Genomic DNA, 18752 nt, shown 5'->3' with positions numbered 1-18752 from the left:
ATCGTTAGACGTGTTGTACTTTTGTAATTGACTAAAACAAGAAGACAACAAGAAAATTGTGTTTGAAAAGGGTCACGTTTTTGCTGTGAGTTAATGGGGTAACCTAGGTAACCACAGGTTGTTTTCCCAACAGGCGGGCATTCTATTTAATACCGATCGGGACTATTGTTTGAATGTAATGTTGGCATATTGGCAGTTTAAAGGTGCACTAATGCAGAAATCGCTCGGCCATTTCCTGGGTGCAAAAATTCTAATAGTTACCTAATTTCAGTTTATGTGACAAAACAAGCAAGTATAGTGTTGAGAATGATTGTGCCATCTAAACCGATGTGAAATATATAGTGTACAAAACCGAAAGTAAAAGACGCAAAAACGAAACCTAAAGCATCAATATGTAATTTTAGAAATGTGACGTATTTTATATATGTAATTCTCATTGAAAGCAAGTCTACAAATGTTAGATCAGTTCTATATGTGCTATTTTTATGCTTCCTGTTTTCAAGTTTTGGCATCTTTTGCTTTCGGTTTTGTACACCAGCTTCAAACAGCTGAAAATACAATAATTTGGGTTATGGAAAATATATTTTACAGTGGTTTAGATGATACAATGATTCTCCACACTATATTTGCTTGTTTTGTCACATAAAGTGACATTTGGTGAACTATAAGAATTTTAGCAACCAGGAGATGGATGAGCTATTTCTACATAGTGCATCTTTAAGAAAAGGAAGCATAGAAATAGCGCACATAGGACAGATCCACCGCTTCTTAGACTTTATTTCAATGAGAATGACAGATCTATAACTCACATTTCTATTTGACTTTAGTCAGATTGCCCAAAAAGTTGCATATTGGAACTTTAATAGTAAAAAAATAAATAAAAAATGGAACCAGTTCCTCTGCCTGGCTAACAAACATACAGTGCAGATAAATTATTACAATTAATTATTTTACATAATATCTTATCACATAACTGGAAAACCATGACTGACCAAAGTGGCTGACCTTTATCCCATCATAAGAAGGTTCATGTCCATTTGTGTGTATGTTTTCTGCCCACGAGAGATTAGACATTTTGAGATGAAGACTTCAGAACTGTTACCTCATCTTATGTCTATGAAAAGATCGATGTATCACCATTCTCATGTGGGCCACATTCTCCTATCTGAGTGCTCTGTAACTGACTGATAAGGTCACTTTAAGTGGCCTTTCCCTTTTAGTTACTTATTTAAATCAATACCCGAAAAGGGAATATTCAGGGGAATGTTTTACAGCATGTTTTCTCAGGGCTACTCTGGGGAGTGAGCTTTCCACCCAAATGCACTGTTAATGGACGACCCAAATCTCTTGCACTAACATATGTATTTTCTAGCTGTTACATTTTTTATTTTTTTTCATGTGACGACTAGTATGTGCAGGACCTTTTATGAATCTGTTGACAGTCTAGATGTAAAGTTCCTTAGCACTGACTCATGCATTCACAGCCCTTTTAAATGAAATACTGAGCTCTCTAATGCAATGAAAGATACCCAAATGCTTAAGGGGCAACTAATAATTCATGTTGTCTGATTGTTGAACATGTGTCATTAGATTGGACCCCAAAGCAGTTACCGCTACAAAGGGGCTCATATGTAGACAAAGGAAGCTGAGAAGCAGAAATCAGTTATTTCAAGTTTCTGGATATATTTGAAAGGCACATTCAGAAGCGTAGTACATTAGTGGTAGTCCTATAGAAAATTATATAAAATAGCCAGTGGTGTGTGGTTCGGAAAGGTTATATTTTCATTACCGACATTTTGTATAAGAGAAAATGGATGCATGAGAAAATGGATGCATGCGTTTTTCCATCTCTCGTCACAGCCGTTACATGCAGTTGACTGAAAACCATTGAGTTCATATTTATTGGCAGAGTAGGCTGAGTCATTGTTGAGCGCCACAAGAACGGCATTGTTTGGCACCCTCGATCCATGACCATTCCTAAGTTAACTACAACATTCATTTAACTCTACTAAACAATCAAGGGCTTGGGATAATGCGGTTGGGGGATGTCAGTTCTACATGCCTAGCTCATGCTTGCACAAAAATGGCAAAGAGGTTACTGTAAAGAATGGGGATTGTGAAGCACAAGGGGAGACGAACAGATGTTAGATATCAGAGGCACAGATCACACAAAGGGTATTCCACCAAACACTCTCACCTTGGAACTCAGCACACACATCGCCCCAACCAACTGTGAGATTTGGATATAGATATTGCTTTCCACAAATGCATATGGTTCCCCTAACATAGTTCTCTTTGTTGTTGAGGGCTTTAACAATATAACAGTTTTTGCATTCACAGTTTGTAGCGGAACTTATTTAACTTATGGTGGTCTGTGTTAATAGTATGCACAGGTTTTCTTAAAAGTTGTTTTGAATCGTTTTGTTTTAATGGTAAGGACGGCTAAAGGTGCGGTCATGTATAGACATGCTATGTCTCTTCTTGTATTATCTTGTATCTTAAAATCAATGTTATACAGACACACACACACACACACACACACACACACACACACACACACACACACACACACACACACACACACAGAGAGAGAGACTCTGATCGGATCTGACTCCATTAGTTACACTTATGTATTGAGCAGGATCCCATACAGGGAAGCAAGTGGTTTGATCTTCTTCATGGAGAGGACAGCAGTAGGGAAACCCTTGTGTCTCTCTGCATTCCAAATCTAGTTCCTGGCTCTGGAACGGATGGATGTGACAGCCATTCCAAAGCCCATTAGAACTGGCGTTTCAGAATAGATTTAACTAAATGGCTGATGCCGTGAGCCTGATAGGCCGAGTCTTCCGTAAGTGTGTCACTGCGCCAGATGGACTCTTTGCTAGAATACATTTTATTATTAATTATGAAACAGACCCTTTAATTTGTACCGTGCATCATGAAAGAAATCACACAGCAGAAATGGCATAACACAAACAGAGTGATTATAACTATATAGACCCTGACTGTGACAAATAGATAACAGCCACCTTTCAAATTTCATGAACATGATTTTTTCTCCCTCTCTGAGGGTGCACGTCAGATGGGAGCCGCCTTAAGGTTTGCTGAGGTTTTCCTCTCTCCTTTGTCTGGCCGTCCAGCTCTATGAAGGCTAGTGATCCAATGTGTCTGTAAACCAGGGCTTTCTCCATGCCACCTTTAACCCATTCTACTGGGGCTCCTTGAAGGCCCTCTCAAGGCGTTGCTATGTGAATGACCAGCATGAAAGGATTCCCTAGTCCACTGCACAGAGTTTGGGGGGAGGAGGGGGGTGGATTAAAAGTCACGCTGTTAACGGTACAGCTCCCAAGGATTGGCGGACTCTCAAACCGCCGAGTGCCCTGGCAGCTGGAGAGGCCAGCTCAAAAGCCCCACGCCGGGAAGCATTCTCTCCCGCTCTTTACAGGAGGCTGCTAAGGAATCTGCACATACACAGAGGGGAAAAAACAACCCCCTTTTCTCACATTTCTGACAGAGTTTAGGCAAACTATAGACAGCCCATAGTAGATCATTCTGCACATTCATCTTCTGCCGATCTACCATTCAAGTGTTTAATTGCTATATTGTAATTACTTCGCCACCATGGCCTATTTATTTCCTTAACTTACCTCATTTGCACTCATTGTATATAGACTTTTTGTTTTCTTTTGTTCTACTGTATTATTGACTGTATGTTTTGTTTATTCCATGTGTAACTCTATGCTGTTGTGTGTCGAATTGCTACGCTTTATCTTGTTCTCAACTAGCCTACCTGGTTAAATAAAGGTGAAATATATATATTTTTAACTCATTTGTTGTGCATATAACTTTTTACCATGTGGATTTATTTGTAAATATAAAAATACATAGTTTTTCTTTTTAGAGATTCTGAGAATAGTGGTTTTGATCTTTATAAACCTTCTGTTAGGCTGCAGTTAAATCCACAGCGGCTTAAAGCCAGTGGGATTTCAGGTCTATTAATGAATTGTTTTCATTTTTGGTTTGAATGATTAAGTCAGATAGTCACAGATTTCGTGCACATTTTCTCTTTTTATGACCCTGATGTAATTATTTTACCTGACAGTCAGGGATATGGAGAATATTGAAGACAATGCAGGCATACCAATAGAGGATTAATCCTGCAGACAAAAGCATTTGTTTTGAAAAGAGGCGGTGAGCTGTCAGGTTAAAGTTTCAGAGAGAAAAGAGGACAATGAAGTCCAAATTGAAATTCCTCCCAGTGTGGCCTTTCACATTAAAAATGACATTGTTTGGAGACCAGGTACTCCTCCGGGGGACTGGGCCATTGTCTGCCTGCAGTGAGGTTCCAGTGTGGCCGCAGGTCACCCCGCTGAGGCTCTGACTGATGATGAGGCCGTGACATAAGCCACCGCTTCTTCCCACCGGAATGGCCTTTATGGATCTGGCAGCTTAAAAACTTTAAAGGCACTCTGAAGTAAAATGGGATTGAGAAACCTCAGGCTATGCATCTCTGAAGCTTGTTTATCATAATAGCATCAAAATATATGCACCTTTTATCATCTTGCCTCAGTAATGCCTCTTACTAAAACAGTAATAAGAGACAAATGTTTTGATTCAGATTTTTCAAGCAATATTTTCAATAGGGTGGTCATTGTTACCATGTGACTGTATTGGCTGGAACTTGATCGCTTGACAGCCACTGTTATAGGAATAGTGGGACACTGATTTACTGAGTTTAGATTATGTGTAATGAAATGTATACTCCAGTGACTGATTTAACCTAATATTTGAGTTTGAATTTTCTCCACACTAAAACTGTCTTAAAGCAATTAGTCTTGGAGCATTTGTCATGAGTGCTGGCTGGTGCCCATACGTAGCTGTAGGGGAAATTAAACGTGATTATGTAAACTAACAGATGTATTGTAAATCTAAGGCAAAGGCAAGGAGCTCGATGGGAGGGGGGGAGTTGGAGCACTTGACACTTCAAACAGATCCTTCAGCTCAACATCTGCCATACTAAAGCATCCAACATGCAATACCCAAGTCCTAATGGTTATTTAATACAGGCAACAATATCCAAGCATTAGACTTCTCTCTGACATATCAGGGGAGCTGCTGTGCTCAATTCCGATGATTCCAGTGTTCCCAAATTTAGTCAGTCTGAATAATCTGCTGAAAGAAGAGGTAGGAGGAAGCTCTGAAAACAGCAGTCCTCTGGTGCATTATGTTGGCATTAAGGTTGCCAGCTGCGTGACAAGTGTTATTATAGTGTGTCAGCATTTATCCCCTCAGAGTGAGGTTTGAAAAATAGCCTGGCTTAGCACCCAGAAAGTCTATTCAGGATTTTTAATGTATTTCTTATTCTCTGTGGGAAGGAAACAGAACCAGGGAAGAATTAAGTCATTAAGAATCAAATGTAGAAAATATCACATGGTTAAAATAGTTTAATTTCTAAATCCCAATAAAGAGAATGAACTAGTCTTATGCTTTTTTTCCTGGGAAGAAAAAGTTGCCAAAGAGGAAACTTGCTGTGATTGGACAATATGGCTGTGTTGGTCTTCTCCATTTAGCATTGTGTCTGCTCAAGTATATCAACCACTTTCTATCTGTGTTCTGGTCAAGTGCTAGATGAACAGTGCGTGTCCACAGTCACATTGCAAGGCAAGGTTGCAGCTGTCTCCACAAAAGGGAAGACTTGTTGGGTAGAGGGAGTCTCCGGTGTCAGTGTGGCCAAACTCAGTGAGATTAAGGCCCAGTATCTGTTGCAGATGGTAGTAATATAGCTTGGTGATAATATAGCTTCCCTAATAGCGTGTCTTTCCCCCTGCTGTCTTAAGCTATTAGCCAGCTGTTCCTCAAAAGCAAAACCAAATGGTGTCTTGAGAAGACTATAATTAAAAAGGAAATAACCCTACTGAAACAAAAACGGAATAACTGGACTGTCATCTTTCTGTCTGTCAGACCAGAGCTGTAATACACGCCCCAGGCACTAAAACAGACCTGTTCCAACCTTATCACAACAGCTTTGTTTGGATTTCTCCTGTTTCTTGTTGCTCCTGACAACTGTTGTTGAAACTTTGGTTTCACAAGAGAGAGATTTGCCTTTTTGCAATTAGCTATTTAAATTAAATGATGCAGCAGAAGCAAGTTTAGTATGTTCCATACAAATAGTCTGTATGTCTAGTTTTAACCTACACTGAGTGTACAAAACATTAGGAACACCTTCCTAATGTTGAGTGGCAACCCCCCTTTGCCTTCAGACGAGCCTCAATTCGTCGGGGCATGGACTCTACAAGGTGTCAAGGGCATTCCACAGGGATGCTGGCCCATGTTGACTCTAATTCTTCCCACAGTTGTGTCAAGCTGTCTGGATGTCCTTTGGGTGGTAGACCATTCTTGGTACACACAGGAAACTGTTGAGTATGTAAAACCCAGCAGAGTTGGAGTTCTTGACACAAACCGGTACGCCTGGTACCTACTACCATACCCAATTTAAAGGCACTTAACTATTTTGTCTTGTCCATTCATCCTCTGAATGACACACATACACAACCCATGTTTCAATTCAATTTCTCAAGGCTTAAAAATCATTATTTAACCTGTCTCCTCCCCTTTATCTACACGGATTGAAGTGGAGTTAACAAGTGACACCAATAAGGAATCACAGCTTTCACCTGGATCCACCTGGTCAGTATATGTCATGGAAAGAACATGTTCTTAATGTTTTGTTCACTCAGTGTATATTTTAGTTTACTGGTTGACCTTTCATCTGCGTGAGTTGTTAATATTGAGATTATTCACCCTTATTTAGCATTGTTCTGTGGTCGGCCTAACTTGTTTCCAACCAGCATGACAAGGAATCACACAAAGTGTTGAAAGGGTCAAAGTTCAATGCGTTGTTTTATCTATGCTTCCTCTTGACAGTAAACAGACGGTTCCCATCATGTTGGGGCGGCAGGTAGCCTAGTGGTTAGAGCATTAGACTAGTAACCAAAAGGTTGCAAGATCAAATCCCTGAGCTGACAAGGTAAAAACCTGTCGTTCTGCCCCTGAACAAGGCAGTTAACCCACTGTTCCTAGGCCAGTTAATCCACTGTTCCTAGGCCATCATTGAAAATAAGAATTTCTTCTTAACTGACTTGCCTAGTTAAATAAAGGTAAAACCCCCAAGAAATGTGTTGGGTGGAGATTCTATTTGCATTTATATAGATGTGGCTGGCTCTATCTCTCTTGTTAACCGACATTGTTGCGGTCAACAGGTTTTTCAAGACAGACCTGTCGTGCGATATGTTGATATAATACATCACAGACTATGCCCTCTAATCAGAAATACTGTGATCACCAGCAGTGGAATTGTTACATTGTGCTACTCTCAATGAAACAATATGAGATTGAGTTGTCTTTCCCAATGACAGGCTGTCATTCGATCCTTTTTGGTTCCCCTCGCCTACTATTACCCCGTGTAGTTTTCTCATCCCGACTTGACTCTGAAAGGAGTCTCTTTGGTGTGGTAGTTAATAAAAGGGAGTAGGGGCAGTCAGATGCAAATCTGGTCAGGCCAAGACATGCACTTATTTTGATTTATGTGTGCGTTTAGTGGGTTTTGGTTAAACCCATTAGAAATGACTTCTCGGTTGTGCAGGGCTCAACGTGTGAAGTGGTGTAATACTTCTCTAGAAAATGATCTGTCTTTGATTAATGCAGTCTTACTATGCACCTGGGACAAGTCTTGACAATGAAATGGTTGTTGTCATAGATGTTTGAACTGAGCCAGGTATTTTGTGAGCGTACAAGGCTTTTTTCCTTGGAGAGGTGTTAGCTAGACAGACTAGTTACATTCTTACTTGTCTACATAGGGTTAGCATGGAGACGGCAGCTTCGATATCAGCTCTTACTGCCAAATTAATTAGTTCTGTCTACTGTAATGGTGAATTAGTGCTACTGATTCCTCTTGTAGGATAGAAGACACTATTCATGCCAATGCAGCCCACTGAGCGAATCAACTAATCACATTTTCCGTCTGTTTTAAATCCAAGGCAAGGGACTTTTTTTGGCCCCTTTTCTTTATTCACGTTAATGGAAGTTATATTACAATTATTGACATGGGTCTCTCAGGCTACTCAGGTTATGCGTTCTTCCAGTCTGCTGAGTAAAACCTGTTTATTTGCTGGTTGTTTGGGCAGAGGGTAATCAGTTCTCAGTGTGTAACCTGATCAGCAACACCATTGCGGTGCCAGATCCTCATTAAGTCCTTCCTGTAACAGTAAGTCTATGGAAATTCCCGCTGAATTCAGATCACCCTCAATCACATCAAATTCTGCCTGAGAATGTCAGTGAACAATATTCTGCATTAACTGCAAGGTTTGTTTTCCCCTCGAGCGAGACTGCAGTCTCTCTGATAGGAAATATAGAGTATAGCATTGAGAAATACCATGAATAATATTATTTGTTGACAAATGCAGCTTAAAGGAGTATGTACATTGCTAATGTATTAGCTCAAAATCATTTGGAAAATGTTCTTATGAGTCTCAAGGTTATAGGAGTTTATACGAGCAAGTAACCTGTTGCCAGTGGGCCGGTTAGAGATTGTATTATTGAGAGACTTTCCCCCAGTCAGAAACATAAAGAGAGCTGCCAATCACGCATTCCATGTCAACGCTAAAGGGGGATGGAAGGAGCCAGCCTCATCGTCTCATTCCTCTGACCTGTGGCATTCTTTCCTCCTAACCAAAGCGATGGGAATGTGGGCAGAAGTCATGGACGTATCTGGGGAACCTGCCCCAGGAATGCTCCGCTTGTCCAATTGAGTCTTGGACAATAGTTGTGATGGTTCATTTCCTAACAAAGAACGATCAATATTGAACACTGTTACAAGGGGGTAGAGAATAAATAAAAACCATTATACCTCCCATAGTTTGTTCAGTTGGATCATAAATCTTGTCTCCCTGTCAGGTTTTGTCCTGAACTACTGTTGCCATGCTTTTGCATATGGGAACTGTCCTAAGGTCATATGTGTTCTTTAGACTTATTACCGGCAAGGACTTGCTTCTGTGCTGCCGGGCATGAGCAAGACAAATTATGCTGCCTTGCTGGAGTCGAAGTAGCTAATTATCTTCCCCAAACCAAGGCAAAACTGGGAAAGAAGCAGAGAACACATGACCTGAAAGCAGTGTTGAGGAGGCGACTTTTAAAAATAAGTTTAGTAAAAGAAAAACACAAGTTTTGTCTCTTATATGCAGTGGTGTAAAGTACTTAAGTAAAAATACTTGAAAGTACTACTTAAGTTGATTTTTTTGGGGGGTATCTGTACTTTTACTTCACTACATTCCTAAAGAAAATGATGTACATTTTGCTCCATACATTTTCCCTGACATCCAAAAGTACTCGTTACATTTTGAATGCTTAGCAGGAAAGGAAAATGGTCCAATGCATGCACATATCAAGAGAACAAACCTGGTCATCCCTGCTGTCTCTGATCTGGCGAACTCACTGAACACATGCTTTCTTTGTAAATGATGTCTGAGTGTTGGAGTGTGGCCCTGGCTATCAGTGAAAAACAAGAACATGTTGCCGTCTGGTTTGGTTAATACAAGCAATTTGAAATTATTTTATTGTATTTTTGATACTTTTTGATACTTAAGTATATTTTAGCAATTACATTTACTTTTGATACTTAAGTATATTTAAAACCAAATACTTTTAGACTTTTACTCAAGTAGTATTTTACTGACTTTCACTTTTACTTGAGTAATTTTCTATTAAGGTATCTTTACTTTTACTCAAGTATGATATTTGGGTACTTTTTCCACCACTGCTTATGTGTACCATTGGTTTGTATTGTTTTCTTTTTCAATTAGTTTTTTCCTAGTGGCCTTGAAGGGATATAACAGCAGAAGAGACACAATCAGAACATTTTAGTTGAGCATTTCTGATGAATGGCAGCCACTGTGTAGGAGTATATTGAAAAAATGAGGTTGCTTTAGTTTTGCCCTCTTTGATATCACAGATAAGCCCAAACAATGAACACTGAGTGGTTGAACATTTATTATATGCCCCTGATTCAAATGTCTGTCCATAACTAGTGCTGGCTAGTATTTCCCCTTGTAAATGTGTGATACATTTATGTCCATGTGCCATGCAGCCAAATATATATGTGGTATGTTCTTCAGGGCACCTGCCTCAGAAACACATTACAGAGACATTTTGTTAAAGCCCTTTTGATACCGAATAAAAAAATAAAAAAGCTTATCGAGTAGCAGGGGATGTCAGATAAATGTAGCACTAGTCTTAATTTACACCCTCCATTCACACCTTTATCTCCACTCCCAGGTAATAGCCTGCCTTCCTCTGAACCTTATATCACAGAATGTCTCATCATGTCATCCCCATCTCCATGAGGCCACACTGATATATCCTCATTAGAAGCACATACAGTATTACAGTCAGAGGCAGACGTCCAAATTAAACCCATTTAAGGAGCATCCTTCCCTGAGGACCTGTGTTTTGGCCACCGTTCAGATCAGGGCTGGGCCGGCTGGGCTGCCACTAGCCCCCTGGGTCTGTAGTGGGTTTCCTCAGCTGATTAGAGTCCATCTGGGGTTGGGCTTTATCCAGGACTGGAAACATGTCTCTCAGAACCACAGTGACCCTGGTATGTCTCTGTCTCCAGACAACTTAGAATGGACCTAGATTTGATTGATTTATGGTACAAATTTGTACATCTAAATTGAGGAGTGTAGGTAACAATCATAATTTTCACATCTCAGCAAAAAATATTAAAGCAAAATGTTCAGTATGAGGTCTTTGTGGTCAAAGTTGCATAGTTAAGAGTTGCCAACACTCAGATGTAGGCCCTAACAGTCCATTGATGCTCATGCTGGCTTCGCTTGCCAAGTGGCATTTTTACGGTGGTACATTTTTTTGTGATGAATCCCACCCTCATTCCTAGGCGGAATTCATAATTTGGCAATCTTGTTGGTATTCTACAGCGTAGGCTGAGACATATTTAGTCATACAGGCAGCAGGAAGGATGTGTGGAAAATCTTCAGTGGAAAAGGGAGTGTCTAAATTAGTCATGCTGCAGATACAGTACTTTACTGCTTCTGTGGCTGATTCCCTATAGCTAGTGTTTTCTGCAAGTTTATTAGTGTGTAAGCACTGTGTAGGAGACTATGATATTATTTCTTCCTATTCAACTACAGTCTGCAGTGCACTTCTATTATGTGACTGATAATTATCCAGTGAATTATTAGGTTAAGCCATTGGTCACTTTTCGATATGTAGTAAAATGCTGCTACAGTGAACCAAACCCCAGTCACAGTGACACAACTCTTCATACTGCCACAGAATCCTCAGCCTGTTTGAAGGTAATTGGGATAATGAGATCATTCACACAGCCAGCCCTGGGCTGCAGTCTCCAACCCACGAGAACTGAGAACTGATATACTCCAAACTGGGCTCTTGATCTGGAGGAGTCACAGCCATGTTGCCAATTACTGTATCCCTGGTAATCTCAGGCAGCTCCATGCACTGCAGACCAAAATAGACGTCAAAGCAAAGCAGATGTAATGGAGATAGTAAGGAGGGTGATTATTTCTCTCTACCTGTAGGGGGCATCTGTCGCTGTTGCCCCTGGGCTCGCCGAGTCGCCGTGTCCCCTTCGATATGTAATTGAACATTTCTGTGAGGGTATTGCAACTTTAAGATAACACATTAACACCCTTCTAACTGTTTGTGTGCCTGATCCTCTGTCTACGTACTAACTGCCCATTTGCTTTTCAAAGGCGGGTTGAAGGTAAAATGTATTGTAATGGCTATGATACTTACAGCAGAGCACTGTGATGCACGTGCCTTGAGCGCCTCTGTAAACCAGACTGTAGCTCATTGACACAAATGCCATTATTCCACACTGAACTCACTAAACAATGAACAGTCTGTATTTGAGCAACATTAACCAAGGAATTGGTTTGTTGTGAATGCTATCACAGGTCTTTTTTTATACTGTACCCCATTAATGGACGTAAATATACCCGTGTTAATGTGTATTTGCTGTTAAAGATACAAAAAAGTAATGTTATTTTTGGAAATTATATGAAGTTCAAACACAATCAACCTGATTTGAAAAAATAAAAATGTGTACAATATGTAAATCGTTTAATAATGCTACACTAATAATTTATTGACCAGTACCAACAGTTTCAGCTGCAGTTGTCTGTCTTTTGGACAGGGTTGCAACATCCATATCATGTTGTAAAATATTGTATTTTAACACAATCACAGACTTGTAGGAAAAGTTTTAAAGATTGGATGCAATGTTTAGAGCGTGTTGATTTGCTTTTTTGAGGCATTTATTTTTCTTCTCTCACTGCATAACAGCTTGTTTGGGTTGCGGTTACCTTACCCTCAAATTACTGTCAAAGCAAGAATATGTTTTTCTGTTAGTTAATGATTTGCAGGCTTGAAGGAAAATAATACCTGCCAATCTCCATTTTTATCCAACCTTAAAAACTATGACCACAGGAAAACTACTTCTGGTGAAATAAACAACAGATATTATTCAAAGAGCCCAAATCCTTCAACTGCAAAAAAATGATGAGCAAGTTTGCATTTGTCAATTTTGTCTTCAACTGGAATTGACTGATAATTGTAAATGTTAAATAACTACGTATTCAACGTGCACGTTTGAATGTTTAGAGTGTATCCTGCCCTCTAGCTAGCCTGAGGCCTATTGATGGAGTTGTATGAATGGTGATGGCTTTAGAGTCCCAGACTAGTTGCACCCCTCTCTGATATTCCATTGGATAGCCTAAATCCTCCAGCAACGGGGCATTGTGGGATGGAAGGGTCTGCCAAGTCATGTGCTTGAATTCCCCCTTGGAATGTGGGAAGGGGAGGTGGGGTGGGGAGAGTGTGGCCATGCCACTCATGAGAGATCTTTCCCCCGTTGGCTGTGTGAAGATCTCAGTAGCATTGTGAGAGCATGTGAATGAATAACCTTCATTTGCATGGACTACGTATAGCAGCTCTTTAATTGGTTGCATTCAAGCCAGTCTTAAGTCTGTGTTCAGTTGTTTAAAAGTGTGTGTGTGTGTGTGTGTGTGTGTGTGATAGAGAGAGGCAGGGAGAGAGTTTAAGTCATGTGCGTAATGTTAAAATAGGAAAGCAGACCGCTGTGATAATGATGCACTGTGAAGTTTATCGTTCGTCTGAGCATGCCTTGGGGAGGGGCGATTCTGAGCTCACTCTATAAGTGGGGATGGGGGGTGTTCCATTCAATCACATGAATTACAGTGCTGTTGATTAATAAATATAATCAATAACAAATGCAACTGAAAATAATTGTGTGTGACTACAATGCAAATGAAAACTTACACTTTATATTCTTTTCCTGGCTTTGAATAAATTGACTTCAGTTTTATTCACAGAAAAAAAGTATTTACCTTCATTTTGAATACGATTAGAAAACATTTGCTCTCCTGTCCCTGTAGACTATGTAATCATTTTTAATCAGAGATGATGTGTGTGTGCGAGCGAGAGAATGTGGGAAAGGGAGAGAGGAAGCGGGAAAAATTGCACAGAAATCATAATGTTTCTATGGAAACTTGTTTATGCCCGACTGGTGCATCTTGTAAATCCGATTGGCGAGAGAATGAGGCCTTGTCTCCTCCAAAGCCTGAAAGGAACTGCCCAGGCTCTAAGTGTGTAGGAGGCCCAAATGAGTGAAGAACAAAGGAGGGCTATTTTTTCAGTCTTTCACAGTTGATAATGAGCAGCGCAGACAATGGAGATGAGTTTGCTTCTTCAAGTTTCCCATATTGCTTGAGCTTGTCCCCTTGCACCTGGTATATTTGACACACATTTGATTGTCGTTTTCCTAGCAGTGGGAAAGATACTGGGACATTTGCATTTAATTTAATTTTTATGCCTACTTGGTTTGTTCAAGCAAAAATGTGCATCAGTGACAGTTCACAGAAGTTGATGTCTTCATTGACAGGCTGAATGAATGTCTCTGATTCAGTGTTTGACCACGTTAGATTCCTGGTATAATGGAGTCAAATGTCTGCCAGAGGTTGTAACCTTAGGAAGCTGATTTTAATGCAAATATGTTGACTCCTAAACCATCCAATTTAAGATTGGAATAAAATATTGTCTTCACTTGTTTTTCTTGCAAAATAAGGCCTTAAAGGTGGGTTAATTTGGTTTATCACTCGCTCAATGTTTTTATAATGATGAAACTAAGATAACAATGTTGTAAAACGATAACAGAAGCTGGATTAATCCGGTGGCCCCTTATCTATAAGTAATCATTCCCCACGGCTTAAAAGGGTGTTTTTCTAATGATTACTAGATTATAGACTTTGAGGGGCTGTGTCTTGAGATTGAGAGCAGCAGTCACAATATGTCTTTGGGACTGTGTTTCTGTTGGACCCCAGTGATTTTTATTTAGTATGTGAGGCTGAGATAAGGTGTTGGCCTGGTACCTAATTATGTTAAACAGTATCCCAGGGGCCTTGGAGTGGAGGCAGTATCAGGCCTGTCAGGTCCAGGGTGGCAACTTATGGCAGGAGAGGAGGCAACATGGCTATGGAGGATTAGCTCAATATTGAAATCAAATCCACTTTTATTTTTTTTAAATCTGTTTTCACAAATGTACTATTTGTCCCAAATATTGCTATTTGTCCCTGCCCTGGAAGACCCTAAAAATTTAATTGCAGATAGTTGCAGATGTTATACTTGCTAGTTATTGTGCTCGCCATCATTGTATCATTATCCAGTAAAAGGACTGACCACTCACTGTTTTCCCCCACTATTGTCTGTGATAGTTTATTATGTAAATGCAGGTTACTTGTTATAACAATGAGTTATGGTGATTCAGACATGCTTGTATATGTGATATATATATGATATATAATGCATTTTTGAGGATGCATCCTAAACTGAATGTTTATGTATTACAAAAAGATCCTGGTGTGCTAGCTGCATGTAACATCACTTTAGAACCCTACTGACCGTGGAGAAAGCAGTAATAACACCATTCTTTCTCTGATGAAAAATGACCATTGAAAGGATTTGTAAGATGGCAAACTGAATGAAATGGCAATCATTTAGCACCCCTGATGAATATGCTAATCAATCTCATTAATATTCATTACGCTTTAAAACTCACATAATACCCCACTGTGTCTGCTGATTTCTGTCCCGGAAAATAATAGTGATGAAAACGAAAAAACTCTTGCCTGCCATGTCAAATTGTCACTCTTTAAACCGCATTTCCTATGGAAAGTGGCGGGAGGATATTCAGAGGTCAAAGCCCTAATCGTGAAGATGACCTGTAATTTCCAGTGTTCAGTCTGGAATTTGAACACTGTCTTTGCTTTGCTTCTTAGCTCAACAGAGCAGCAGTCCTGTTTGATCAGCACAAAGGGAATGGAGGATCTGTTTGGGCATCCCTTTGGTAGATGGAGTAGTAATAGGCAGTCAAAGCTTTACAAAACCTGAGACATCCTAATCGGCACAGAGGAGCAGCAGACAGGGTATTGTGTTGTTTTTAAGGTATCCTTGTCTTATATCCTTCTCTAACATGTATAGCTACTCGATCATTGTTGTTGTGCATTTAGTCAGGGTTGTGTTTTTGTAGGTGTATTATTCTCTATTTTTGTTGGACCACACAGGGTACTGCAGGCAACCATCAACACAAGTTGCTCTGACACAGTTTATAGAGAAATACCTAACATGGCTTTTGTCATATTGTTCTATTGATGTACTCTATTTTGAGGTGCTTGTGTCAGACCATAACTGTGAACTGAAGAGGGGGCTACTGAGAGACAACAGAATGAGACAGTCAGTGTCGGTGTTGCAGACAGCCATGAGTTATGTGTTGCTCACTTTAGTTTAAAATACAGTTGGTTTTTATTTATTTTGTATATACTGCTAGTCGGCAGCTACCTCAAATGCAGTGAATCCTTTGTTAGGTGCAGGACTTTATGCTGGCCCCTGGCCGTTTACCTTATCCTCTGAGGATCCCATGACCGTAAATACAGAGGATTAGAACAGAGAGAGCATTGCTGCTTTGTGGAGGATTGAGTGTTAGTTTGAGAAAGTTTGCTAACAGAGCTACATTATATACACACTTTGAAGAAGGCATTTCCATTGGCTCAGAAACACTTTGGAGACAATACGGAAACTAAAGCCAGACACCTGATCAGTCTCTGAAGAAGCCTGAGGATAAGGGCAAATCAAACAGGTTTGGGAAGCCAAACAGAGGACCCAGTGTCTGAGAGACAAAGACAACACCAATCTAACCGCAGGGCCAGGCAAGCTGTGCTCACTCCAGGCTGTGCACTCTGCTTCGTCTTTATGTACAGTAATAGAATGCTGTCGTACAGTTCCGCTTCAGTATATAGTGAATAATAATGCATCATCACATCTCCTAAGCTGTTAGCGAACGCAAGGGACCCTTTTTTATGTTACAAATCACGAGTCCCATCATGCATGGCAAAGATCTGTAAATCCACATAGAACATCATGACGAAGGGACGAGAGAAGGAGAGACTAATTACTAGTGAGTGAATACAGGAAGTAGAGAGACCGGGTTGTTGCAGACTGGATACTAAACGAGCCATGACGGATTGACATAGTGGAACCAGGGCACATACTTTTGTCTAAGATATCATACTAGCATACCTTAGTTACTAAGGTTTCCCACAGACAGGCAGACTGACTGACATACAGACAGACATAGCTTACTGTTGATTAATTTTAGTTTTGGGAGAATTAGTCGGCCTCCTTCTATCCACCAGGGCCTTAAGATGAATGAGTCATGAAAGCTGTTTTCTTGTCTATTAAACCATGTTGAAAGTGGTTGGGAACAGTGTGTATGCAAATGAAATGTAAATAAGGATCAAGTTGTACATTTCCGTCTCCATCGCAACCAAACACATCATCATCATCAAACTGAGCAGCATCTCTCTGGTAACTAGGACAAGGTTGTTTGGATTTTAAGATGAACAAAAACACATTCATCACAATACCGATTTGTTTGACTTCTACAGGACCAGATCAAAAACAGACAACATCAGCTCTTCTCTCATTTTGGATTAAGCACGTCAGCAGACCTAAGGGTTATTATCAAAAAAAGAAAAAGAAACCACTTGAGAAGTATGATGCATCAAAGGCAATCAGCAGGTCTAAATCCTCAAATAGAATTCAGCAGGGCCTGTTGCTTTGAGTTAGAGAGAGAAGATATCAAAATGAATTTGTGAAAGATAAGGTGTGGAGCATCTAGATAAGGCATGCATGCCATCTGTCCATCAGCGCTTTGTGTTTATCTGTACTCTCTCCTCACTTGCCGCAGATTAAGCTCAATCAGGGCCCGGGCAGCCCTCTGTCATACTGATTTCCTATTGACATCTGCCCTGGTATTGTGCTGTATGTTTGCTGAGGTAAAGATATGAGATGTCTGCTTTGTTTACAGTGTTTTAAATCAATGGGCATTCATGTAAATGAATGCAAGTGTTTACATTATAACAGCTTGGTTCTTGGTTGTTATCTGTGTGTTTGATGTTATCAACCCCAGATGTAAAAGCATGTCCCAAAGCTGTCCTCGACGGTCGGCCATGTTTATGTGGCGTTGTAATCACCCGCCCCCGCTTCCCTTAACCTGTTCCTTACAATTCATTCACCCCTGATTTGTTTTGCCCCCCGGCTTTAAGTGAAGTGAAATAACAAACAATTGACTTTAAATTAGTCACTGTTGCTCAAGCAACTGCCAGACAGACACGGACAACACTAGTGTATTGGGTAGAGAAGAATCACATTTTATAGAGAGTTATAACACACTGTTATGCAGTGCATGTGATGTATGTCCAGACCTTATAAGTATTGCTGTTATTAGAGTATTTGATATTCTTAACTTTTTCTGTCATATTTTGTCTGTTTCAGATTTCAGTATGGGAAGGGCTTGGTGATGTATCCCGAGATAGGAGACAAGCTGGACATTATCTGCCCAAAGGCAGACATGGGGCGGCCGTATGAGTTTTACAAACTATACCTGGTGAAGAAGGAGCAGGCAGACCAATGTAGCACAGTCATGGACCCCAATGTGTTGGTCAACTGCAACAAGCCTGAGAAGGACATCAAATTCACCATCAAGTTTCAGGAGTTCAGTCCAAACTACATGGGCCTGGAGTTCAAAAAGAACGTCAATTACTTCATCACATGTGAGTATCTGGTATTTAACCACACCGATGCATCTTATTTTATACCATCTATAAACTTTGTATTGATGCTTAGAAATTACAACACGATTGTTCCTAGATTATTCATAGTTTAATACAGCCCCGACATGGAATAGAAATGGGTATTGTAGTGCTGCGATAAGATCAAACAGTTGTATTTTCCATGAGCTTAAAGGGATACTTTGTGATTTTGGCAATGAAGCCCTTTATCTATTTCCCCAGAGTAAGATGAACTCGTGAGTCTTGGGATACCATTTGTATGTCTCTGCGTGCAGTTTGAAGGAAGTTGCCAACTAGAGTTACCGCAATTGCTAACTAATGTTAGCGCAATGACTGGAAGTCTATGGTAACTGCTAACAGGGTAGTAGATGCCATAGACTTCCAGCTATTACGCTAACACTAGTTAGCATTGGCTTGCGAAACTACCTCTAACTTCCTTCATACTGGATGCAGAGACATAAAAATGGTATCCGTGATTTCATCTGACTCTGGAGAAGTAGGTAAACGGCTTCATTG

General features: G+C 40.2%; 1 protein-coding gene across 2 annotated transcripts in view; it reads left to right on the top strand.

The window, feature by feature from the left end:
* The window catches only part of LOC115105745 (ephrin-B1-like), a 66889-nt gene that overhangs the window by 11341 nt on the left and 36796 nt on the right, over positions 1-18752 (top strand). For both annotated transcript variants that reach the window (XM_029628080.2, XM_029628081.2), the window contains exon 2: positions 17941-18218. In XM_029628080.2, the coding sequence (XP_029483940.1) occupies positions 17941-18218 (278 nt within the window). The remainder of the gene's footprint in view (positions 1-17940; positions 18219-18752) is intronic.

This window comes from Oncorhynchus nerka, linkage group LG22 (genome assembly GCF_034236695.1).
Source record: "Oncorhynchus nerka isolate Pitt River linkage group LG22, Oner_Uvic_2.0, whole genome shotgun sequence".
NCBI classification, from domain to species: Eukaryota; Metazoa; Chordata; class Actinopteri; order Salmoniformes; family Salmonidae; genus Oncorhynchus; species Oncorhynchus nerka.
This window is presented reverse-complemented; position numbering and strand designations above follow the sequence as displayed.